This window comes from Malaya genurostris, chromosome 1 (genome assembly GCF_030247185.1).
Source record: "Malaya genurostris strain Urasoe2022 chromosome 1, Malgen_1.1, whole genome shotgun sequence".
NCBI classification, from domain to species: domain Eukaryota; kingdom Metazoa; phylum Arthropoda; class Insecta; order Diptera; family Culicidae; genus Malaya; species Malaya genurostris.
Genome location: NC_080570.1, coordinates 82,487,612 through 82,515,270, shown reverse-complemented (window position 1 = coordinate 82,515,270; position 27,659 = coordinate 82,487,612). Strand labels below are relative to the sequence as shown.

The window sequence follows — 27,659 nt, the reverse complement described above, 5'->3', positions numbered from 1 at the left end:
ATAACCGATGGTGAAGGCAAACTAATTTTATTGTTGTTGCAGGGGATGTTATTGATATTAGAGATTTTATTTTTAGTTTGCTCTTATAGTTGGTGTTGAAGTTATCGTTGCCATTTGTTGTACTCTGTTTCTCCTGAAGCCGACGATTGCGCTGTTTTCGGTCGTATTTACTCCAGTCATGCTTCCAGTTTTTTTTATTCCCGATGAAGCGCAAGCCATGCTCGTTGCATGTGTTTTTTCGATTGGTTTTGGTTTTGGTGGTTTGTTTGCTTCCAATTCTTCAACTAGAGTTTTAGGCTGAGTGTTTTCCACTTCTTTAGCAACGATATTCGAGACTGACGTCGAGATTGATTTGTCTTCATCGCTCAATTCTTCTAAAATAGGATTAAATGCAGCGGTGGTGGTTTCGACAAATTCGAAGGAAGCGTAAATTCTTTTTCGAGGTGAGAAAGACGCTTACTCATTTCATTCATAATTTTGTTGTTGGGTTTGTTCAACTTGCAGACGTCGCTTATGTCTATATGCAACGAGGTCTTGCATGACTGTAAACGCTGACCGAAAATTTCAAAGTAATGACTTTTGACGTCAGATGCGGTTCGGTAGAACGCCTCCGTTTGTGATTTTGTATACTTCAAAAGCTGCTCCTGTTGGTGTAGAAGCTTCAGGGTCTTTGCTCCTGTCCTTAAATGTTCCTAATGTCGTTGTACTCCGATGCAAGCGGCGTGATAAGCCTTGTCGTAATAATTGCACTTCCATAGAAAGCGGTCGTCAATATAAGAGCAAGATTTCACTACACAATTCATTTTTCTTAAATTTTACTTAGTTCGACTGCACTATTTACTTAGGCTATAAAAAAAACCGCGCGCGATGTTGTTAAAAAAGCGAATTGCGTTCGATGACTGTTCGAGGCGAAAAATTTTTTCAACGAGGTTATAATAGTGTAAAATCTTTGTGAAAAGAATAGACAAAAATTAAATATTTCTATTTTCCTAGACACATAATTTCGCCAGAATTGAGTAAAGTTATACTTCAGATATTCCTCCTACCTAATTTTATTCTCCTTTGCTTGAATCTTTCAGCAAAGGCTTCCAATTCACGTGGGTCAGTGTCGGTGTCCGGATGAAGACCCGCTGCCGCAACAGCAACTGCCATTGCAGGATGATGAGATCCTAGGAATCCATCTAGAATCAAATTAATGTATAAGTAACGATTTTTGTTGCTCAATAACTGATAAACCTGGAGTGTGTCCACCTAGAGGCCCGTTATGATGATGGCTCATCATGTGGTTCATGCTGTGATAAGATCCATGCAGCTGATGATGAGTGGAAGGTATTGGTGCATCTGACATAGGAGTCAGTGTTGTCATTGACCCCGAAGGATCAAGCATTTCAATCCCTTCCATCGTGTGATGCATCTGAAAGAAAGCAAATTCGTTTGAATGAAAATTTATTGGCTGATTCTTAAAACCTTTAGAATCCATGAACTTTAATTTAAATGAACGATTACATAATTATTTCATATTAAAATTTCATGTTTGCGTACCTCTCTCTATCTCTATACATGCAATATTGTTCAACCTACTATATATATATATATATATATATATATATATATATATATATATATATATATATATATATATATATATATATATATATATATATATATATATATATATATATATATATATATATATATATATATATATATATATATATATATATATATATATGTGATGATTTTTTTATTGTTTAGACCCTATCCCCCCCTAAGAAACGGACATTAAAGTCCTTAGACTTCGAAAGTAACTTATTTAATCTGCAACCACTTCGCTCAGACGATCGAAGAGCATTTTTGTAAGCCCTTCGAGCCGACACGAATACCCACGACCAATCTCTGGTTCCAAGCTCTTCTGCATAGTTTCCTTTGTCTAGCAAGTTCAGCATTCCACCAAGGAGTTCCACCAAGGAGTAGCCTCTTCATATGCTGCAACTATGAGTGGGTTTGTCTCATCGACAACATTTTCCAAATCAATTGGGGATTCAATTGTTGGTTGGAACTCGTTAAATCTAGTCGCCAAGCACTCTTCATAGAGGTCCCAGTTTGTAGATTTGGGATTACGATATGTGATAATATCAAATTTAACGTTTGAATTATCAAAGAAGATGTACTTATGATCAGACCACGAAGGTTCGAGCTCATCGGAGACGAGCCAATTCACCAACTCATGCGCAATTCTATCAGAGCAGAGAGTTACGTTCAAAACCTCCTCTCTTCCAGATCACACAAAAGTTGGATGGTTTTCTCCCAAGTAGCAAATGTAACTTATTGAAATTTCAAGAGGTTCTACAATTGTTTTAGAATTGTTCTTTTATGTTAGATATGTTCAGAAAGATTATTAAAAATATTAAAATCGGTTGTGCAACTTATCACTGTTAAGTTTTACAATATTACCGAAAAAATCACTATAGAACAATTTTAAGTGCAGCTAAAACAATTGTGCAGCAAATCATTAACTTGCCCACGTTGCACTAGTAGTTATAGGAAGCTCTGCAAAAATTTTCACATCATCATGTAAAAACGAAGTAACTAAAACAATTGTTAAACTTATAAAAAAAATTCCAAATGGCTGTCATAATTGTATCGGACTCAATATATGCCGAAATAGCTGTATATCTCTTGTTAAAAAAATTACAAGGATCAGCTCCATGGGGTTGTTCGAGCCGTTGATGTGAACAAGGCAACCAAAATTTCTAATGATGTACAATCAAATAGTTCAATCAATCGTCACACTTGAATTCGCAAATGCACGAGAGATTGCTTAGATTGATCTTTATTAGGAACCAAAATATACTCTATTTGTCGTGATTCGTATTTGTTTTGTTGCCGACGAAATTACATCAATAGCCCAAATGTATGCAATTATATGATTGTACACTCTAGCGATACGGATATCGATATTTAAGCTTCTTTTCGCCAAGCTTGTTTTCAAGTTTTGTATGCAAGCAGTTATTTTTATAGCGTTTCTCTACCATTACTACCATTCTGCGATTTCGGTTGAAGTGATAAACTTTTTCTCATTATCAATCGATTTCATCTTATATAAATTGGAAGTAAATCTTATGTACTCCAAATTTACCCTGCGGTAGTTGTCAATTTCTCAGGCGAAACGGCATAACATGGAATTTCATCCGAACTTGCATGACACAAGATCAGAGCATACTACTTAAGGCTAGTGTATGCAGTTTTCTTCATTTTAGAAAAACAATTCAAAACTTGCAAATAAGTTGTACCAGATTTATCTGCTTGAAATGAACGCAAAACTTACCGACATAAGAATATTATAATAAAAGTTTCATAAATACAGCATTACATACGCAATGAAAACTAAATTCAATCAGATAATTTGTATTCGGTTTTCATCTCGCGAAAAAAATGAACAGACCTAGCATCACTTTTCAAAGATATTGAACGAAAAGTTAAGTTCATCATAGTTACTCCCCTAGTTATATATTACCGCTTGAGCAACTTGTTTTTGCAACTAAAGCACACATACAGTGCGTATCACAAAAGTCGGGTTCAACAAAGATGAATGACTGAATTATATTGTTGTTTAAGTCAACTAGTTTGATACATATAAAAACAATCATTTTGATTATAATAAAATCAAAAATTTCTCTTTAAATATTTACACGTTTATATTTTTCTTTAATTCAGGTGAAATAAATCATTACGTTGGGTGAACCATTTTCTTTTCAACACACTGTTATCCTCGATGCCATATTGAAAAATATTGAAGTAAAATTCATTACAAGATTTTTCAGATTGATTGAAACATCAATATGATTAAAATCGTCTGAAAAGGTGTATGAATGTTTGATAGCTTTCTTATACATATTTTGAACACTATTCCGCTCATATTCATTGAGAAGAATAGATTGCTATTTTCATAGAAATTGGTGTGCAATCATCAAAACACGTACATTCAAAGGGGCTTGAAAATTTCAGGCGTACGAAGACATGTTTCACCATAAAATACAGTTCGTTGTTGATTTTCTATTTACTAAAACATAAAAGATGAATTCTACAATATGTAGTATTACCATTTGTTTATGTACTGAATATTTTTAAATTTCCATGTTTATGTTACGGGCAGTTGTATTGAAAATCAAATGTGAAACTTATACATTAGAAAATATGTTTGCTATGTTTTTGTAAACATCAATTCAATTCTTGTTTACATTACTTAGTAGTTTGCATGAGTTTCATAATCGTTTTTTCTTCGATTTAATTGCAGCATTTGTAATGGGATCGATGCATGAGTTTTTGTATCAGTTGCACAATAATTGTGAATGATTGTTCGTAACAACAGAAGAACTTAAAGATATGTTGCACAACAAAGAAAAATTGCGCTTTTTCCATAACACAACAGTTACTAGAATAGTAATATAAACTAATTTGATAAATTGCACAATCAGTAGAAAAATACAGGACAGCAACTCAACGTGCTAATTGGGCTGCATTGACTATGTGCAGGTTTGTACTGCTCACAAATTCCATCATATCGGAGCCTCTCGAATTTATATCTGTGCTGCCTCAAATGATATGGTGAGCATTTATGTCACTGCCGATTATAAGCGGTAAATCACTTTTGCAGCAGTATGATACAACCTATTTGAAGTCATCGCTTGGCGAAGGTTGGTTATGCGGTAAATATGCCGAACAATAGACATATTTCCTCTCTATGCCATCAATAGTCATACCAACTGTGACAGCACAAATATCCCGAGTTGTGAGAGAAACATCGAGAGCACTATTTGCAAGTATGCATGCTCGAGACATTTCACGTGGATTAGTCATACCGTTCTTGTTGAAGGCAACAAAGACTGGGTTTAACAATTTTCCAACGTGTCCCTTTTGGAAATATGGCTCTTGAACCAAAGCTATAGAAGCTTTGTCTTCTTGCAGAAGTCTGGATAGATTCATAGTTGCTTTACGTTTAATTGATTTGTGCTACTCTGACTATTATCAATTAAAGTAATTAACACTCCATCTCCAGCACTTATCATACAACTAAAAAAAATAACAAATATATTGGCTTATAATCGCTTATAGCGAACCATGTAAGGATTTTTTTAATGTTTAAATTATTTAAATCGCACGAGTTGCGAAGAATGAAATCGTCCACTGTGCCATAGCTTCGCCACAGTAAGAGAAAACGCCGAGATATTCCGTTCACGACTGTATTGTTTAACCTCCTGCCGCCATTCAGTCATCGGTACGGAAATAGAACTTGACTTAGGAGTTCCTATTTTTGTGGCTTTTTACATAGGAATAGGAAACCAGCGGATCAATTTTTGGTAGAAAATAATTCCGCCGGATGCCACAAGCCGCCACCTGTTTGGTGGACTTATACCAACGGTACAGGTGGACCGTAGCGTTATTCTTAGCCAGTTGAGAAACCGCTACCGACACTACACGGCTATCTAGGTTGCTCAGAGAGGGAAGTTGACATTTGTATAAAATCTTCAAAATTTGAATAAAACTAGTAGAGTTTGTACGTCATGTTAGTTGGTGGCCGTACGAATCGACTTCGATTATACCGGTTCTCGAGTTCATATAACAGTGAACCCACTTCGTGACCTACGCGAGCAAACACTCTACCCCATGTAATTCCGAAACCGGAAGATGAGTCCGGATGAAATTTAGGAATTCCGTATTGGACCACAGGACCATTTGAATCTGTAATTATGAGAAATTGCATCAAACTTTCACATCTTTAGTTACAGCAAATTTCTCTTAGGGGATGAGTTTTACTTTCTGCTTCCCTATAGTTAATTTTTCGAAATGTTTATTGCTTGCATATGTTGTTACGAAAATCGATTTACCTTCGGTCTCGCGCCCTATAGAGAGCATAATTGAGAAACCCTTGAAACCATTTAATTAATTATATGACATGCTGAACAAAATATTTGCTTTTCTTGAACAATATCCTCTGGCTGTGCGGCACAAGTCGATACAATTCTAGGGATAACCATATTGCAAATTACCTTGCTTGATGATTTATTCTCTGTTTAAATTTGGTCGATCTAAGCACCAAAATCAGTACCATGAAATGAATAAACATATCATTGAGATATTGTAAACAACCAAATAGCTCATGGCTGTGATTTTCTTGTTTATTTAATATAATTGGGTTTATCCACATTGTAGAGCTCTTAATTTAACAGTGAGTGAAATGCTTCGGGGTGGGAACCACCAGTGAATGGTTAAAAAAATATATTGTTTGATTCACCGGTTATCGGGCAAAAGTGATTTTCTTGTGCTTTATGGAATTTAAAAATTAAATACATGATATTGTTGATTGATTGTAATGTAATTGATTTCAAAATTTTTTTGGCAGTGTTTATAAAATTTTTAAAAGTGCCGTGCCGTAAAAAAGGAGTAGCTGACGAAATCAGCAACAGGTAAAGGATAAGTGTCTAATACTAATTGAAGAATGCTTGGGCATGCATCATCTCATGAAACAATATATTCTAAAGTAACTCCAGAATAGAAAGTGCTTATTCATGATGATACAGATGGAATGTTTGCCTAGGTTAATTTTTGCACCACATCGCGAAGGGCGGAATGTCATATACCAATCGAATTATGTTCATTGAGAACGCGAAACGATGTATAGGGGAGGGAGTGAGAGATTGAGATTGAGTAACGGTGTATAGGGGAGGGAAAGTTTGGATGGTATAATAAAGTGCACTTATATATATATATATATATATATATATATATATATATATATATATATATATATATATATATATATATATATATATATATATATATATATATATATATATATATATATATATATATATATATATATATATATATATATATATATATATATATATATATATATATATATATATATATATATATATATATATATATATATATATATATATATATATATATATATATATATATATATATATGTATATATATATATATATATACACATAATATCCCGGGTTAACGAACCTGTAATTATTTACCATAACATAAATTCTTTGAAAAGCGAGCAGTCATCAAAGATTACGGTGTTACCCGGTCTCGCTAGAAGCAGCAATGAGTACAGACTAATTAGGTATCTCCTGATTTATTGATTTCCAATATGCAGCGTCGGCAAAACGCAGCGATCGTTCACTTGGTACGATCACTGCTGGCCTATCATTATACGTTCATGTGTTTACAGTTGGTCTTTACTTAGTATGGATAATTAATTTGGTTCTCATGGGATATCACACCTATCCTATGATTGAGCTATGCGAAATCATGTTATACACTCCACTGTCTATACAATTCTGATATATGTGTGTTAAACCTCAAAGTGATAACATTTTGTGTACCTTTTTCCAATTTTTCTGTTTTTTTCTGTTTTTTTTGTTATTTTGGTTTAGAATGTGTAATAAATTGTGGTATACCTTATTCATAATGCTAATGGCTATATTTCCTTCCTTTCGAGAATTTAATATTATAGAAGTATTTCTTAATTTTTAATAAGAGATTACGCTGTACTACGTGCTTTTTGTTTATTATTTTTTTATTTTAATTTTTTTTTCAAAAGTAGTTACAGATATCACAAAACATGTTTAGGGGTAATTTGTATATATATTACTTAATAATTCTATGTTTATTAATAGTTTGTTCCTTTTTCGTTACAAAGTTAACATCAAGGAAAGATAAAGCTTACAAAGTTAACATTTTTCGTTACAAAGTTAACATCAAGTTAAGATAAAGCTTATCATTAGAGTGAATTATGCTTACTACAATATATGGTCCTGTATACACCGAGTCTAATTTTCTTCTATTTTCTGATTTCAACCATACTTTACCGTTGATATTTATAATCATTGGATTGGTTTGCTCTTTTTGTTTTTCAATTGTTTTGATTTCATTTTTATTTAACAGTTCTCTTGCATTTGGTATTATTAGCTGGATCCTAAATTTTAACTCTGAGTAGTAATTTTCATAGTTGTAGTTTGGTTCTAATGTGTTTGCATGTTTTTGATGAAAAGAAAAATAATTGGTTTACCAAATACAAGTTCAAATGGTGCATTTTTTTTAAATAACTATTTATTGTAATATGAATTAAAATTAAATTATTAAGATTTAAATAGGGTTTCCAGCCCTATTATATATATGATTTGGTTGATACCATGAGGACATCATTTGCTTCCGCAATTCTGAGATTTTTGTGTAGGGAAAATTAACCTACTTGTATTGTGTAATGGGGAAAAGGAACTTATATACTTACTAACTAATACAGAGAGCGAATCGATTCAATTGAAGATTGCATCGATTTTTGTCGGAATTTGCTTATAATATTATGTGACATTACATCTAATGGTTCTATATTTGTGAGTCTGTGTAACTCATTTGTACTATACCAGGGAGGACGCTCCAAAATCATTTTCAGAATTTTATTCTGAATCCTTTGAAGCGTTTTCTTCCTGATGGAACAACAGCTTGACCAAATTGGTACTGCATAAACAATGGCTGGTCTGAAAATTTGTTTATAAATTAATAATTTGTTTTTTAGACAGAGCTTCTTTTTATAAGAGAATATAAGCATTTAATATATTTATTACACTTTGCCTGGATTTCTTCAATGTGATCCTTGAAAGTGAGTTTTTTGTCATATGTTAAACCTAAGTATTTTGCTTGATCAGACCATGTCAATTCCAAGCCATTCAATTTGAGAATGTGATTATTGTTTGAATTAAGAATAGAAACTCTTGACTTGTGAGGAAAGATAATTAATTGCGTTTTTGCTGCATTTGGTTTAATTTTCCATTTTGACAGATAATCACTGAAAATATTTAAACTTCTTTGTAGGCGACTGCAGATCACTCTTAGATTTCTACCTGTGGCTAACAGACTTGTGTCGTCACAGAATAACGATTTCTGACAACCAACGGGTAGATTTGGAAGATCAGAAGTGAAAATATTATACAAGATTGGAGCTACGCTCGAACCCTGCGGAACACCGGCTCGTACGGGTAGCAATTCAGATTTACAATTCTGATAGCTAACCTGAAGAGTACGATCAGTTAAATAATTTTGAATCATTTTGATCAAATAAATAGGAAACTGGAAATCAGACATTTTCGCTATTAAACCTTTGTGCCAAACACTGTCGAATGCTTTTTCTATGTCTAGAAGAGCAACTCCAGTGGATAACCCAGAAGATTTATTTGCTTTTATCATGTTCGTTACTCTGACAAGTTGTTGAGTAGTTGAATATTCATGACGAAATCCAAACTGCTCTGGTAAAAAAATTGAATTCTCATTTATATGAGACATCATTCTCAACAAGATATTTTTTTCAAAAAGTTTACTAATAGAAGAAAGTAAGCTAATTGGTCGATAACTTGATGTTTCTGCTAGGTTTTTATCAGGTTTGAGGATAGGAATTACTTTAGCGTTTTTCTATCTTTTTGGGAAGTAAGCTAATGAAAAACACTTGTTGAAAATTTTAACCAGGAGTCTCAAGGCAACATCGGGAAGATTTTTAATAAGAATATTAAAAATTCCATCATTACCAGGAGCCTTCATGTTTTTAAGTTTCCTAATAATTGATTTAATTTCATCAAAATTCGTCTCAATAATGTCATCTTGTAATAACACTTGAGTTGAAATATGATCATATTTCAGTGAGACTTCATTTTCAATAGGACTCACAACGTTCAAATTAAAATTGTGGACACTCTCGAACTGCTGAGCAAGTTTTTGAGCTTTTTCGCCGTTTGTAAGAGTAATTTGGTTTCCTTCCTTGAGAGCAGGAATTGGTTTCTGAGGTTTCTTAAGAACCTTAGAAAGTTTCCAGAAAGGTTTAGAATATGGTTTAATTTGTTCAACTTCTTTAGCGAAAATTTCATTTCGCAAAAGAGTAAATCTATGTTTAATTTCTTTTTGTAAATCCTTAACTATGTTTTTCATAGCAGGATCACGAGAACGTTGATATTGTCGTCGACGATCATTCTTCAACCGAATGGGCAGTTGAAGATTGTCATCGATGATAGGAGAATTTAATTTAGTTTGAGCCTTGGGAACTGAAAGATTTCTAGCTTCGATAATATAATGATTCAAATTATCATATGCTGTGTCGCTGTCCGCAGAATTTTCTAAAATAGTTTCATAATCCACATGATTTTAAATGTGAGATCTGTAATCCAACCAATTAGCTCTATGATAGTTGAATATAGAACTAATTGGATTAATTATAGCTTCGTTGAAAAGTCTGAATGTTACTGGAAGATGATCTGAGTCATCTGAAGTCAGCATGCATTGGTTCACTACAAATGTGACTTTGATCTGTTAGAACCAGATCAATTGCAGGCGGGTTTTTCACGGAAGAGAAACAAGTAGGATTACTGGGATGAAGAACTGTGAAGTAACCAGCTGAGAGTTGATTATGAAGTAATTTACCATTACTGTTATTTTGCCTACAATTCCACTGGACATGCTTAGCATTTAAGTCCCCTATTACGAAAAATTTCGATCGATATCTTGTAAGTTTTTGCAAATGGCCTTTAAAGAAATTTAATTGTTCGCCGGTGCATTGGAATGACAAATATGCTCCAGCGATGAAATAAATTCCATAAATTGTTTCAACTTCGATTCCCAAGCTTTCAATAACTTTAGTATTGAAAGAAGGTAAAATTCGATGTTTAATTTGCCGTTGGACAAAAATGGCAACTCCACCACCCATTCCATTAATCCTGTCAAATCGATGAACCACATAATGTGCATTATTTTTTAATTTGACATTTGGTTTAAGAAAAGTTTCTGTCACAATGGCAATATGAATTTTTCAAATTTTGAAAAAAATATAAAATTCATCTTCACTCGATTTCAAAGATCGAGCATTCCAATTTAAAATATTCAAATAATTATTTAACATCACTGTTAAATTTTAAATTCATTATAATATTATTTGCGAATTGCCATCCGATTTGAAATGCTTCAAAAAGTGATTAAGTCGAATTCATTCGGATGATCATTTGAATAAGTTGATCCTGTAGGTAGATCATTTTATTTTCAGTTATATCGCCTAAATCAACTTCATTTAAAGAAGCATTGGCATTGAAGGAATATTTGTAGGTAGACTGCCATTAGAAGAAGATGATATGGCCGATCTACCTATTAATAAATTGTTTTCGTTAGAAGATAAACTGCAAGGCGGTCCTGTGTTTTGATTATTTACATTAGAAGAAATAGGTGGTAGATTTCTTCCTGTTATACTAGCATAACTGACATTAGAAGAAAATGATGACAAGGTAACGGTTTTTTGATTTTCAGGTATGTTCCGTAAATTTAAGGTCGTTGATTTGACTTGTTGTCTAAGCGAACGAGCGTTTAATTTTTTTTCCCTGACAGGACATTTCAAATAATTGGATTTATGATTTCCATTGCAATTTGAACATGAAAATTTATCAGTGGTTTCATTCATTATACAAACGTCTTTCGAATGCGATTTACCACAATTCAAACACCGTATATCGTATGACAATTTTTGGTTCCATGGCCGAAGCCTTTGCAACGACGACATTGCGTTAAGTTTGCAACACGATTATGTCGTTTATAATGTTCCCAATGAATTTTAATGTGGGAAATGAAACGTACTTTTTCTAAAGTTTTCAAATTGTTTACATCACTTCGATTGAAGTGTATTAGGTAAAGTTCATGGGAAATTCCAGAGCGTGGTTTAGAAGTACCATTCGCTCTTTTTTTTCATAAGTATTACCTGGGAAGGGGCAAAACCAAGCACTTGTTTTAGTTCATTTTTAATTTAATCAATACTTTGATCATTTGATAAGCCTTTCAAGACAGCCTTGAAGGGTCTGTCTGATTTTATATCATATGAATAAAATTTATGAAGTTTCTCGGACAAATATCGAATAAAACGTTCGTAATCTTCCAATCCATCAACAAAGATTCGACATTCTCCTCTTCGTCCGATTTGAAATGAGACTTTTACTTCCGGGAGAAAAGTAGAAAGCTCAGTACGGAATGCTTTGAAGTCGGAAATCATCACTGTCACTGGTGGCATAGATTGATGTTTCTTCCCAGAACGACAAGCGTCCATTTAGAGAATTTTTGAAGAATTTTCTTCTATGTCGCTACAATCGGATTCAGGAAGAATCTCGTAAATATTGGCAGACGGCATAGAATCAACGGAAGGGAATTCCGTTCGTTGTCTTTTATTTATACATTCAGATTCTATAAGATCGTGAATGTTATTAGAAAAATGTTGAATAACGGATTGTGATTTATTCCGTATTGAATTATTTTTAGCCTTAGGCTTGTTGCTTTTCCGGTTGGACGCAGGCATTTTTGAAATGAATGAGATTTTAAATTATATTAATTTGGCTAAATTAGTCTTCGATTAGACTCCTAGCTAGCCTTAAAAAAAGGCTGATTAATTTCTTAGTCACTCTAATATCACTCTTCGTATCACTTAGTCACTCTAATATCACTCTTTGTATAGCCTTGAGAAAGGCTGACTAATTGTTAGTCTTTAAAAAGACTGTTAGTGATGCAGGTAGTCTTGAAAAAGACTGAAGCCTTGAATCAATGAAACTCTAGGTAGCCAGAAAAAATTTCCAGGAGCCAAGAGCTGTACGCGTGCGGTGCGAACGACTGTTCATCACCGACTGTTCAAATGGTGCATATTTTGTAACAGTATGAGGCGAAGTATTATAACAAAATGCATAATAAGAAACAAACGAGTCCCATTTATCTCGTTCTTCGTTAATAAAATGACGTAGGTATTCATTAAGAAAACGATAATTTCTTTCTAAGCTTCCTACTGTTTGAGGATGATATGCTCCTACTGTTTGAGGATGATATTCATTCGGATGATCATTTGAATAAGTTGATCCTGTAGGTAGATCATTTTATTTTCAGTTATATCGCCTAAATCAACTTCATTTAAAGAAGCATTGGCATTGAAGGAATATTTGTAGGTAGACTGCCATTAGAAGAAGATGATATGGCCGATCTACCTATTAATAAATTGTTTTCGTTAGAAGATAAACTGCAAGGCGGTCCTGTGTTTTGATTATTTACATTAGAAGAAATAGGTGGTAGATTTCTTCCTGTTATACTAGCATAACTGACATTAGAAGAAAATGATGACAAGGTAACGGTTTTTTGATTTTCAGGTATGTTCCGTAAATTTAAGGTCGTTGATTTGACTTGTTGTCTAAGCGAACGAGCGTTTAATTTTTTTTCCCTGACAGGACATTTCAAATAATTGGATTTATGATTTCCATTGCAATTTGAACATGAAAATTTATCAGTGGTTTCATTCATTATACAAACGTCTTTCGAATGCGATTTACCACAATTCAAACACCGTATATCGTATGACAATTTTTGGTTCCATGGCCGAAGCCTTTGCAACGACGACATTGCGTTAAGTTTGCAACACGATTATGTCGTTTATAATGTTCCCAATGAATTTTAATGTGGGAAATGAAACGTACTTTTTCTAAAGTTTTCAAATTGTTTACATCACTTCGATTGAAGTGTATTAGGTAAAGTTCATGGGAAATTCCAGAGCGTGGTTTAGAAGTACCATTCGCTCTTTTTTTTCATAAGTATTACCTGGGAAGGGGCAAAACCAAGCACTTGTTTTAGTTCATTTTTAATTTAATCAATACTTTGATCATTTGATAAGCCTTTCAAGACAGCCTTGAAGGGTCTGTCTGATTTTATATCATATGAATAAAATTTATGAAGTTTCTCGGACAAATATCGAATAAAACGTTCGTAATCTTCCAATCCATCAACAAAGATTCGACATTCTCCTCTTCGTCCGATTTGAAATGAGACTTTTACTTCCGGGAGAAAAGTAGAAAGCTCAGTACGGAATGCTTTGAAGTCGGAAATCATCACTGTCACTGGTGGCATAGATTGATGTTTCTTCCCAGAACGACAAGCGTCCATTTAGAGAATTTTTGAAGAATTTTCTTCTATGTCGCTACAATCGGATTCAGGAAGAATCTCGTAAATATTGGCAGACGGCATAGAATCAACGGAAGGGAATTCCGTTCGTTGTCTTTTATTTATACATTCAGATTCTATAAGATCGTGAATGTTATTAGAAAAATGTTGAATAACGGATTGTGATTTATTCCGTATTGAATTATTTTTAGCCTTAGGCTTGTTGCTTTTCCGGTTGGACGCAGGCATTTTTGAAATGAATGAGATTTTAAATTATATTAATTTGGCTAAATTAGTCTTCGATTAGACTCCTAGCTAGCCTTAAAAAAAGGCTGATTAATTTCTTAGTCACTCTAATATCACTCTTCGTATCACTTAGTCACTCTAATATCACTCTTTGTATAGCCTTGAGAAAGGCTGACTAATTGTTAGTCTTTAAAAAGACTGTTAGTGATGCAGGTAGTCTTGAAAAAGACTGAAGCCTTGAATCAATGAAACTCTAGGTAGCCAGAAAAAATTTCCAGGAGCCAAGAGCTGTACGCGTGCGGTGCGAACGGCTGTTCATCACCGACTGTTCAAATGGTGCATATTTTGTAACAGTATGAGGCGAAGTATTATAACAAAATGCATAATAAGAAACAAACGAGTCCCATTTATCTCGTTCTTCGTTAATAAAATGACGTAGGTATTCATTAAGAAAACGATAATTTCTTTCTAAGCTTCCTACTGTTTGAGGATGATATGCCGTTGCCAATTTCTGGTCAATGTTTAATAGTTTGCATACATTTTCGAATATTTCATTCTTATATTCGGTTCCCTATCTGTTTTGATTGCCGATGGGCAACCATAAATAAGAACAAGGTTTTTTAGGAATGCTTTTGCTATTGTTGCAGCTTGTTTATCAATTAAAGTTGTTACAATCTCATATTTGGATAAATCGCACTGCATCGTAAGTGCATAACGATTTCCATTATGGGTCTTAGCAAGTGGACCGACTGTGTCGATTGATATTAATGGATAGCTATTTGTGAAAGTGCATCTGGTACCGTATTATTTTTGCCTTTCACGTATTCAATATCAAATGTAAAGTCTTCTGAATCTGTTCTAATGCTTGTCAATTTGGATGACGGTTCTTTCATAGAAAATAAGTATATAAGCGGACGGTGGTCAGTTTTTACCAAAAATCGTCTTCCGTATAAATAGGGTAACAGAGGTATTTTGGCCCACTTTGTAAAAATATCCAACAAATGTTGTAATATCTTTGAAAAACTCTTCTGCGAGAGGTAGTTTAATGTGATTAGCTTCAAATTGATGCAACATGGGTTACTTAACATCAATTAAATCCATAAAGTTTGGTCGATAAAATTAGGTGGGCCAAAATATATGAAGTGGTCAAAATACCTCTGTTACCCTATGGTCGGAAATGTTTTATCGCCCAATGAATGGCGGTTAGCTCTTGCTCGATTGTAGATGTATTACTCTCTCCTTTAGTGAACATTCTACTAGCATATGCAATTGGTAATTTAGCTTCAACGTGCATTTGAGATAATACAGCACCGCATGCCAGTTTTGACGCATCAATGCTTAAAAGAAATTGTTGGTAAAATCCGAAAACTGTAAAATCCATGGTGATATTAATTTTTGTTTTAGCATGTTAAAAGCTCTTTTACATTCATTACTCCAGTTGATATTTGCATTCCTTTTTAAAAGCGCATTCAACGGAGCAGTTATATCAGAAAAGTAGGGTATAAACCTTCTATAATAGTTACAAAATGCCACAAAACGTAAACGCTCAACAATTATATCCGACTATATTATCGCACAAACAGTTACCAAGCGGGAGTCCGTAGTCAAAGACCTATGCGTTCTCTTGGATTGTAAACTAAGTTTCAAGGAACACATGGAATACATTATCTCAAAAGCTTTTAAAATGCTTGGATTCGTATTTCACGTAACTAATCACTTCACTAATATTCTTGTTTGGGCACCGTACTATCAAAACGGCATCCAGCGCATTGAATATATCCAACGCAACTTCGTTCGCTTTGCACATCGTCGTCTTTCTTGGAACGACCCTCTTAACCTTCCCAGCTACCAGGACCATTCTAAGCTAATTGATCTTGACCTGCTATTTTTTCGCCGTGATGTCTAAAAAGCAGTCTTACAAAAATTAAATTTCGACATCCATCAACGCTGTCTTCGATACCAACCATTTCTGAGGTTACCGATTTCATCTCATGAATATTCAATTTACTCATCTTTCCTATTGATGCTCTTCAATTCATGATACTATAAAAAATGTCAGAAAAAACTTTTGTGTTGATTCTCACGCAATTAAAATATATTTTGTGCGCAGCAAAAAGTACAAGCGACTGATTACTTCGCAACTCGCCACAAACAGATCGTGCTGCTATTACACACACATGACATTTGTCGGAATGACGCTATCTGTTTCCTATCATCGCAATTGATCGTATCCATACACCACTTCTATTCACGTTGTTCTTTCTCCTTTTCTCCTGGCTACATAAGCCATAAGTGAAATAGAACTATGTAAACAAGAGCGAAGATGCGAGTTCTCGAACAAACTAGCGCAATCATCACACATCAAGAAAATATTTTTTTGGTGCGATGTAAAATAACCCAGAAGAACGCGCAAGACTCCCGAGCATGCCATGTGAAATAAGTGTCCGGAGTATCTACGGCAAGTGTCTGATGATAATGATTTGCCCGTTCATTTTTTTGCTCTCTACAAAATTTGTCCATTCATTTCTTTTGCTCTCTTGTAATTCACTGTCACATTGAGATCCTCCTACATGTCATCTATTCGTAATGGAAACTGCAATACCTTGGACAATATAATGCACTTTAACTACTTGTATGACTTGTCTAAACATTTATGTCGAACTTGTAAGCCTAAAAAAAGATAGTAGATAGTACTACTAAGAATCAATAACTCCTATGGGCTCGTTGAAAGCTGTATTCTAAAACATTCAATCTTGGTAAAAAGAGCCGTTTGTCATATCCAACTGTTAGCGATTCTGATTCGTAAAGATATATGTGAAAATATAATGTATATAGGAAATATGTTTTCAGTTGAAAATGTTAGTTACTTTTGGTAACTGTCAAGCCTCTACTGAAATATAGCGAATCGAGATACTACAATCACTTGAAAATGCGGATTATTAAAATTTATAGATGAGCGGGCCATTAGAAAAAACATTGTAAAAACTGCAAATAAAATCGAGTGACTTGCGGTAGATAGAAAAGTTCCCATGAGTGTTTGTCGAGTGAAAATAGATACGATTATTCCTTTCATTGGTAATGAAAACAATGTAGTGTATTTTAAAATTGAGTTGACTTAAATCTAGTCGCATTATATTCGGAATGATCTGGGAAGGAGAGGAAATGCATTCGGACTGGCTGAATGGTATCATATGCCCTATCTACAAAAAGGATCGAAAACTTGATTGTAAAAACTATCGAGGCATAACACTCTTCAATACCGCCTACAAGGTACATTCTAGAGTTCTGTTCAGCAGACTGCATTCATTGGCAGAATCCTTTGTCGCTCAATATCAAAGCGGTTTTCGAGAAGTACGTTCAACGACGGACCAGATGTTCACCTTGCGACAAATTCTCGTTATGTTTCGGGAGTACAACTTGCAAGCGCATCATCTGTTTGTAGATAGCAATGCAGCGTACGACTCAGCTAAACGAAACGAATTTTGGCAGATCATGTAAGAACATGGCTTCCGAAAATCTTATTAGACTGATTCGTGCTGGATCAAAATCAAGCATCAAGATAGCGACATCCGATGCTTTCGTGACGTTAGATGGATTAAAGCAAGGCGACGCGCTCTCAAATATGTTTTTCAACATACTGCACGAATGTGCGCTACGAAGATTCGGCACGGAGCCATCATTAATAAGTCTCACATGCTCCTTAGTTTTGCGCACGATATTGATATTATTGGTGTGGATCGAAGAGCTGTGGAAAAGGCTTTTGTGCCCTTCAAGAAAGAAGCTGTGAGAATAGGGTTGATGATAAATTCTACCAAGACTAAGTACATTCTGGCTGGTAGATAACGGGGCAGCCTAAACGGTATAGGATCCGAGGTGAAGATTGCTAGAGTACGATACGAGGTTGTTGACGAGTTCATATATCTTGGAACACTAGTGACACGTGATAATGATATTAGCCACGAGGTAAATAGGCATATTGCTGCTGCTAATAGGGCATTCTACGGACTCCGTAAAAATCCTGCGCTCAATACTCGGCGGTTAAGAAAAGAACACATTCACATTCATGGCACATGCGCATGAATTATAATCTGTACCAAGTATACAAACGTGCAAACATTGAAAGGCTTATAAAACAAGACAGACTACCGACTGGACATGTAGCAAGAATGCCGGAAGAGAGAATGGCCTACGTGATGCTCAGCAGAGAACCTGGGAGAACTAGTCGACTGTAGGGTAGACCTCGCATTCACTAGGTTATATAGTTATATCAGAAAAGTAGGGTATAAACCTTCTATAATAGTTACAAAATGCCACAAAACGTCTTACCTCATCTGCGTTTTGTGGTTCTGGGAATTTTTCAATAACAGCAAATTTCGTTTTATCAGGTTGAATTCCGTCGGTTGAGATATGATGTCCTAAATAAGTAACATCTTCACAAAAAATGACATTTCGATGGATTCAACTTAAGATTAAATTGTTGAAGTTTCATGAATACTTTTTCTAAGTTTTTCAAATGATGTTCAATGGAACATCCGATAACAATAATATCATCGATATACAAGAAAGCACATTCTGAAGGAAGACCGCTTAACGCTATAGTCATCATCCTTTGAAAACTGTTGGGTGAAATCGATAGACCAAATGGTAGTCTATTGAATTCATAATGACCTTGGTGAGTGGAGAAGGCAGTAAATGTTTTAGAGCTATCCTCTAATTCGATCTGATGAAATCCTGAAGTCATGTCAAGAGTTGAAAAATATATCGCTCTTCCTAGTTGATCCAGGATATCATCAATTCTGGTTAAGGGAAATTTATCAGCAATAATTTTCTTATTTAGCTGACGGAAATCGCATACAAGTCGAGATTTTTTATCGTTGCTATTTGATTTTTTCGGAACTAGCAATATGGGGATATTATATGGTGAGGTGGAATTTTGAATAATTCCTTTCTCTAATAATTCATTTATTTGTTTGTTTATTTCTGCTTTGTGAATTTCTGGTGTTCTGTAATTTTTTATATAAACCGGAGTTTGATCCGGTACATTTAAGTGCTGTTTGTAAAAGTTATTTTTGGTTAGTACATCATATTGCAAAGAAAAAATTGTGTTGTACTTTTCGCATAATATTAATATTTTATTTCTAATTATATTGTCGATTCCGTTTGTATTTAATTTGCTGATTAATTTAGTATTCCCATTGTCCTGGTTAACTTCTTTATAAGTATATAAATTGTATTGTTGCAAAGGGATTATCTGTTTACTAAAATTTTGATGAATTTTCATAGTTTTATTTGTAGTGTTGATAAATTTTGCTATGGGATTTTTTTGAATTAACAATTACATTCCCACAAAATATTCTAGGTTGTACTTCACTGGATAGTAATACACTGTCTTCTTTAATATTGCTCTATATTTGCCTGTATACTTCGCAACGTGGCGGTAAAAATAAAGTTTTTTTTCAGAATTATTATTAATTGTAATTCCAATTAATCCATGTTTTGTAGCACATATTAAAGTCCAAGTATCGTAGTCAATATTACAATGGTTTTTGGTGAAAAAATCTCAACCTAAAATACCGTCTGTGGGAATAGGAAATTCCTCATTTACTATTTGGAACGTGTGTATTAAAGATATATCATTGTCAATTAACAGCTCTGTAGTCATAGAACCTTTAGTTTATGGTGTAATATTGTTGATGCTTGAGATCACGCATTTGTCGGTTATTGTGGTTAATTCATTTTGATTTAATTTTTTAGGTTTCAAGATAGATATTTCTGCTCCCGTATCTATTAAGAATGAGCAAGTATATTAGGAAATTTTGAGTTTCAAATTGATAAAATAAGTTTTTTTTCGAAAATTGAAAATGTATCTTTTCAGTGATTCCTTGCTTGTGATAAAGGTATTTCTTGTTGCTGTTGTTGTGTGGGATGTTAGTGGTTGATTGCACCCCCAACATGCTGAGCATGTTGATTCTGGCTCTGTTGTTGCTGTTGAGGGCCCTGCCAGTTTTCCGATTCATTGTAATAAATTCGATTGTAATTACGGGTATTTCTACCTCGTGAGTTATTTATTCCTCGGTTTCCTTGATGTCCCCTGAACCTTTGGTCATAGTGACCTCCGTGATTAATATTATGATTTAAGCGGTGACGATATTGTCCCCTATAACTATTGTGTTTACCTCTCGTAAAGTTATATTGTTCTCCTCTTAATGATGTGCCTTGCAAATTATGTCTGGCTCTATTGTGTCTTTGGCTATTGTTTTTATTTGAAAAATACATTACACTAGCTCCAGTCTCGTGCTGATTTTCGTGTTTTTTTTTCCAATGGCTGTGGTTAAATTTTCAAACTGCCCTGCCTTTAACAAGAGTCTCGTTTCGGAGTCACGAACTCCGTTGGTCAAGGCCTTAATTCCAGCTTTGGTAGCTAATTTAACAGCAACATCTACTGGGATGTTTTCTGCCAAATAACATTTTCGAAGGTCGAGAGTTAATTTCTCCACCTTGTCGGTAGAACATCAGCAGTTTGTTTTACAGCATTTAATGTTGCTTGAATAACTTCTGGCTGTTGTTGATTTTTACATTTTTCGTTTAATCTTTGTATTATTATTTCTAGACTTTCGGGATGCTCACCGACAGCTACTCGTGCCTTGCTTGATATTTTTGAAATGATAACATTAATCGCTGCGTTGCGATTGTCACCATTCATTAATGGTGGAAGGGCTTTAATAGTTGCTATCGTTGTTTCTAATTTATCATTACTGCCATCGTAATCCGGAATTTACAATGAGGCGGTTTTGATGATTTCCAATACTGACACCATGTTGGGTTTGCTCATTGTTTTCTCAGTTAACAATTCTGTTTCGTCTACAATTTTTAGTGCAAGTTTGATTCTAACTTCTACTTCTTTAGCCTAATCTCGTAAACTAATGCGTTAGCTGTTTTTTTGTAAAATAGATTTTATGGATTGAATAGCTTTGTTCAATGATTCCTTTTTCTCTGAAACGCCTTGTAAGCTTCTAGGCATGTTTTTGCTTTTTTGTATATTTTTTGCTTCAAGTATTATATAAGCCTCTATTTCGCGTATAGTGTACATGCCAGGTTCATGAATTCGCAGCTCCTTTAATAGAAATAGCAAAGTAGTTTACCTCCAATCTTTTGTCTTTCTGCCTGTATGTCATCGATGATCCTGTTGCTCGTTGTTAACACCAATCTTCTGGGTCTTCCATGCGTCAATAATCGCTGTCTCCATTTCACCAGATCCTTGTACATACTTCACATTTGTTATCTTCGTTACCGCTTCTATTGTACATATTTTATACAACGTCACTATTGCACTTGCGTCCAGAAATTGAAGGTCTGCTGCTTTATTTTCCGCTATTATCTTTAATATGTTTTTTTACGTTTCTGTTCCAAAATGGACCAGTTTTTTATTGGCTGATTTTGATGTTGCTACCCGCACATTGTGGAAAGAATAAACTTTTGCAGGGTACGAGAGCAATGATGCCAAGTATAAAGAAAATCAAAAAACAGGTTTATTAAAATGTAAAATTTTAGCTCACCAATGAAAATGAAAATTTTCAGAGAATGTTTCACTTTTTTTCAATCTCATTTGTAATAATGTTCAAATTACATCATGGTTTGTGAAAATTTGTTTAACTGTTGCTGAGAAGTCGAATAGATTTCCATTTTTATGGTGGAACACATTTTTGTTTTCTGTATAGGGGTGCAAATTAGAAACTCAAGAAACATACACGTAGAAATGTGGTCAGGTTTTGAACAACTACAGCTCAGTCAATTTTGTACCAATTATTAATATTATGTCACCATTGGATTGGAAATATTTCTACGTATTGATTTGGATGTTCATAGTCATGTATCTTTAATTGTATATAATAGAAATGTTGATTAATAGCTAGCAGTGTTGTATTTTGTCTGCAAAAAATCTCCCTGCCATAGTCGACGGTTTTGAAGGAGTAAGCGATATATCAAAGGGAAAGCATCGCTCTGATTGGTCAATCGATGCAAAAGCGAAGCTGCTGGAAGCACGCGAATCTATAATAAATATAAGCGAAATTATAACTAACGTTTCAGTCCTACGCGTAGCATGTTAGAGGTAGGTTGTTGATAAACAACAAGACAAAAAGTGCCATAAAACGATTTGAAGGTTTAATTGGTATGCTCTGATCTTGTGTCATGCAAGCTCGGATGAAATTCCATGTTATGTCGTTTCGCATGAGAAATTGACAACTACCCCAGGGTAAATTTTGAGTGCATAATATTAATTTCTAATTTAAATAAAATTAACTCGATTGATAATGAGAAAAAACTTATCGCTTCAATCGAAATCGCAGAATGGTAGTAAAAAATGTTTACGTTATTGGGGATTTTGTTCGTAAAAAGAGGTAACGTAAACAAAATTTACGTAAACGGAGGTTTGGGTATATATATATATATATATATATATATATATATATATATATATATATATATATATATATATATATATATATATATATATATATATATATATATATATATATATATATATATATATATATATATATATATATATATATATATATATATATATATATATATATATATATATATATATATATATATATATATATATATATATATATATATATATATATATATATATATATATATATATATATATATATATATATATACGTTATTCGATTTTAATTTTAAATATAGTGATAATAAAAATTAGAACAACTAACATTTATACAGCTATGTTCTAGTTTGAAACAAGCATATTTTGTTTCAATCTGCGATATCATGTCTCGAATTTTTTTTGCTTTTCTCATAAAATTACTGTTATACCATTCGACTCAGCTCAACTGAGTGTGTATGTATGTATGTATGTATGTACGTCTGTATGTATGCATGTGTGTGTAAGTGACAAATAATGTCACTCAATTTTCTCAGAGATAGCAGAATTTTCACAATCTCAGATTCAAATGAAAAGTCTTATGGTCCCATAGATTGCTATTCAATTTTTTGGTGAAACGAGGTGTAAATTTTAATGAAATTTATTGGTAAATTCATCTTGTGATGGACTACTAGTCCTCGGTTCCCGTTTCCGAACACAGAAAAGAAAAGCTTCAAAAACGGAATTCACGTCGGTTTCTAGGCAACAGTTAAACCGATTCAAATTAAAGCTTTCAGTGTCTTAAAATATACTGTGCCATTTCATCCACATTCAACTTCCAGTTCCGAAATTATAGAGCAATTTGAGTATCAAAACTTTCAAATTGTCATACAAAAACTATGCAAAGTCGGTATCGATATCGGTACGGAAGAAGAAAACGCCACCGCCAAACACACGGAGTGCTTTGTTCAAATTTTTACAGCGTGCAGGGTTGCCACAGTTAAATTTATATTAATTTGACAATACTGTTTACAAATTGAAAAGGTCATGGTAGTTTATACCAAATAAAGTTTTTGATTTTATTCAAGTTTGAAAAAAAACCTTGACCGAATCTTATATATTCTAAAGTAACTCCAGAATTATAAAACGATTTATAGGGTTTTTGAAAATATAAGCAATATGAGAAAGGCATCATCACCCCACAAGGTAGATTACAAAAGGCTTTTGTTTTATATTGGATTTCATTAGCAGCTAACACATGGGCTGAAAAGTACCGGGCCTAACAAAGAGAACACCATTTGTTTGGTCAAAATTAACTTTATTCATCAAAGTAATCTCCATCAAGAGCAACGCAATCATCCAGTGCCGCTTTTACATTTCAATACCACTTTTCTAGAACGATTGATCTTTTGCCTCAAAATAGGCCTCAGTTTCAGCGATAACCTCTCCATTCGTGCGAAATTTCTTACTGGCGAAAATTTTTTCAGGTCTGCGAACAGCCAGTAGTCGCTGGGAGCCAAATCTGGCGAATGCGGTGGATCTGGGAGCTGAAGTTCAATTCATGTAGTTTTTCCATTGTTTTGATTGACTTGTGACAGGGTGCGTTGTATTGATGAAACATTTTTTTTCTTTGCCATATGCAGTCATTTCTTTGCAATTTCAGCTTTATAATACTCACTGTTAATGGTATTTCCTTTCTCAAAACAGTTGATGAATATTATACCACGCACATCTCAAAATACCGAGGACAGAATCTTTCCAGCCGATTGCTGAGCTTTCGAGCGCTTTGGACGAGGTTCACCAGTTTCTGTCCACTCAGATTACTCAGATGATTCCGGAGTGAAGTGATGAATCCATGTTTCATACATTGTCACATATCGACGCGAAAATTCCGGTTTGTTACGTTTAAACATGGCCAAACACTGCTCAGAATCATCAACACATCAACATTCTCGTTTTTGGTCAACAGTGAGCACACGCGGCACATCGCGATAACCAACTCTTTTTTATTTCAAATCGTTCATATTTACACTAGTGATGAGTTATCAAATATGTATTCGAATTGTGACTTCAAAGGAATCAAATCTATCTATATCTATATCTATATCTATATATATATATATATATATATATATATATATATATATATATATATATATATATATATATATATATATATATATATATATATATATATATATATATATATATATATATATATATATATATATTATATATATATATATAAAATATAAGCGAAAAAAGTGTGTGTTGCTAATGTTCTCTGGTATGCGTGAGCCGGTCTTCAAATGATTTTTTTTGTTCGAAAGGTGAAGTTTGTGCGGAGGTTTTAGGCTATAGTACATAAGGAGAATCTTTCGGGAAAGTAGAGAAAAACTAGAAAATTGGTTCGTTTAGAATTGGAAATTTTCCATTCATTGCATGCTAGATCTCCAATGATTGTTTGGTGTGTATCGAGTTATGCAATGCTGCTGCCCGCTGGAGAGCAAAATATGAATACTAGATTATTAATAAAACCGTTTGGCGCCAAACGAGCTGATTTGTGCAAAAATTTCACTGAGCCTACTTGATTCACATGTTTCTTTATTTCGTATCACATGTTCAATTAAGTATCAGGAATCAGAACAAATTGGCTCAATTAAGTAAGGGCGCCAAATGAACAGCATGCAGATTTCAATTTTCCGATATATAGGCCCTTATTACCGGTATCACTACACGGCGAAAACCAAGTGAAGTGATTGTGACCCTTATTATCGGTATCACTTCACGGTGAAAATCGAGTGAAATGAGTTTAGGTCCTCAGTACGGAAGTCGCTTCAAAGGCAAAAGTAATTATTTGGATGAACTTGATGTCATAATAAACATCACGCCACCAACATTTTATTGAAAAAATTAGTTTTTCCCATCACAGTGATCACTTCACTATACGTGATACTGGTAATAGGTGGAAATAAGTGAAGTGACATGTAAGTGAAGTGACATGTAAGTGAAGTGACATGTAAGTGAAGTGACATGTAAGTGAAGTGCATGTGAAAGTGGAAGTGAGAACGGTAATAAGGGCCATAAATTTGGGTTCATTACCGTGAAGTCAAATTATAAAACGACTATAAGAAAAGAAAGTGATTAACGTTTTTTATGATTCGTTGTTTTTCTACAATTCCAGAAATGTGAATTGTATCTTCTTGATAGATATAATTATTGCTTTCACAATGCACTGAGACAACAGGATTAGCACCCCTCAGCTGCCACTTCAAATTAAGACTGTTAACTATAACACCAAAACTGTTCGGCTCTCTACTTTTTGGAACGATTCCATTCGAATTGGAAGGATGTTTTCTGTTTTTTTTTCGGTTTAAATTTTTCATAAGCATTTCCCGTGCTATACCTTTGAAGGATTTTTGGACGGGATTTTGTGTAAATTTTTCTCGAAACGACCTCCAAATTTCGTCAATTGCTTCAAATTGCAAGTTCGGTTATTTATTTGAGTCCAAACGTCTTCAATTGGCCCAAACGCGATTCGAATTATATTAACTTAGAGTATTCCAAAATTTAAATTATTTGCATTTGAGTAACTATGAACAGTTTCGTCCAATGTACTCGAACCAATTTGGGAACTCGAACTATTCGAATGATTCACTCTCTTGCTCATAAACCATAAAACTGATTTTGGTTGTATTTTTCTTTAATCATTTGGGACTTTTAAGAGCAGGAAAAAACTGCTTTAAAGTGCGAAGTGTTCGTATGTATCTGTTCTGAGGAAAAACGTTGAGATCGAATATAAAACAATTGTCAGATGATTCATTTTTACAGAACATTCTACCATCCTACTTCACTGATCGCGAGCAATCATGAGGGTAGTTCGATTATTCTAACTTAAGAGTTTTCGAAATAGTTTCCATCCAACGATAATTTTTGAGTTGTGAGAAATTCACCGGGACAGCTACAGGTACAGAAATAAAAGAAACAAATACAGAAGCTAAGTTTAGGAAAAAAATAAAGAAGATACAGGGACAAGTGCAGAAAGTACAAAACTAAGTACATAAATAAGGGAAACAAGTATAGGAAGTACTGGCACAATTGAGTGCAGAAAATGGTACAGAATGTGCAGATGGTACAGATATAAGTACAGAAGTTACAGGACCAAATACAGAAAATACTGGAGCAGGTACAGCAAGTACAGGAACAAATTTTGAAACAAGCACAGAAAGTACAGGAACAAACACACAAATTACAGAAACAAGCACAAAAAGTACAAAATAAAGTGCAGACAAGTACAGAAAAAAGTTAAAAGTTCAAAAGTTAATCGCAAATGTTGTCGAGACAACAATTTTGAATGGCAAATTATAAGAAGAAAAAAATCGCATTCCAATGATGCCCACTGCTATGCCATTTCAATTTGAACGTCATTTCCTCATCCGTTTAACATTTCTGTTACCGTCAATAATCGTTATGAGTCTGTAGAGTGAGTTTAGAGTTTTTTTTTCGGATGGTAAATTGTACGCTGCCTGTTTGCGTTTTGGCAAACCATCGGTTTTATATATTTTGTCCTGTTGTCCGCGATATAAAAAGGTTGAGGTTAGTATCATAGAGCATTATAATGATATTTTTCTTCAATAATCATTAAAATTGATAAGTAGTTTTGATTTTCTACATCTAATCTAATATTATTGCGCAACGAAGTGTGCAGTCCCGTTTTCCTGGACAGGAACTGGTGTAGAAATCCTTCATTAGATTTAAAGATTCTTCTGGTAAAGATGACTTATTCAGTTTTCTTCTGGGGGTAGTCATTATACCGTAGTCCACCTGTAGTGCCACGCCCAGCCATATTTTGAGTAACAATGAATTCTTCCATTATTCGATATGAAGGGACACTGTGTTTTTACGTCGAGTATGTGAGCAATATTCGGCTACAAAAATCATTAAATTAATCTTGACATCGTGAAAGGTTGATTAATTGTCTGAATCGTGTTTAATGCTGGCGTTT

The 27,659-nt window shown here is 33.9% G+C and overlaps 1 protein-coding gene across 7 annotated transcripts in view; it reads right to left on the bottom strand.

Moving 5' to 3' along the window:
* Positions 1-27,659, bottom strand: part of LOC131440632 (inhibitory POU protein) — a 350,716-nt gene that overhangs the window by 16,407 nt on the left and 306,650 nt on the right. For 5 of the 7 annotated variants that reach the window (XM_058612092.1, XM_058612085.1, XM_058612090.1 and 2 more), the window contains 2 exons: positions 1,237-1,414; positions 1,048-1,181 (listed from right to left, as the gene is read on the bottom strand). In XM_058612092.1, the coding sequence (XP_058468075.1) occupies positions 1,048-1,181; positions 1,237-1,414 (312 nt within the window). Of the gene's footprint in view, positions 1-1,046; positions 1,182-1,236; positions 1,415-27,659 lie in introns of all 7 variants that reach the window. The other 2 variants (XM_058612089.1, XM_058612091.1) reach the window with 1 other exon arrangement.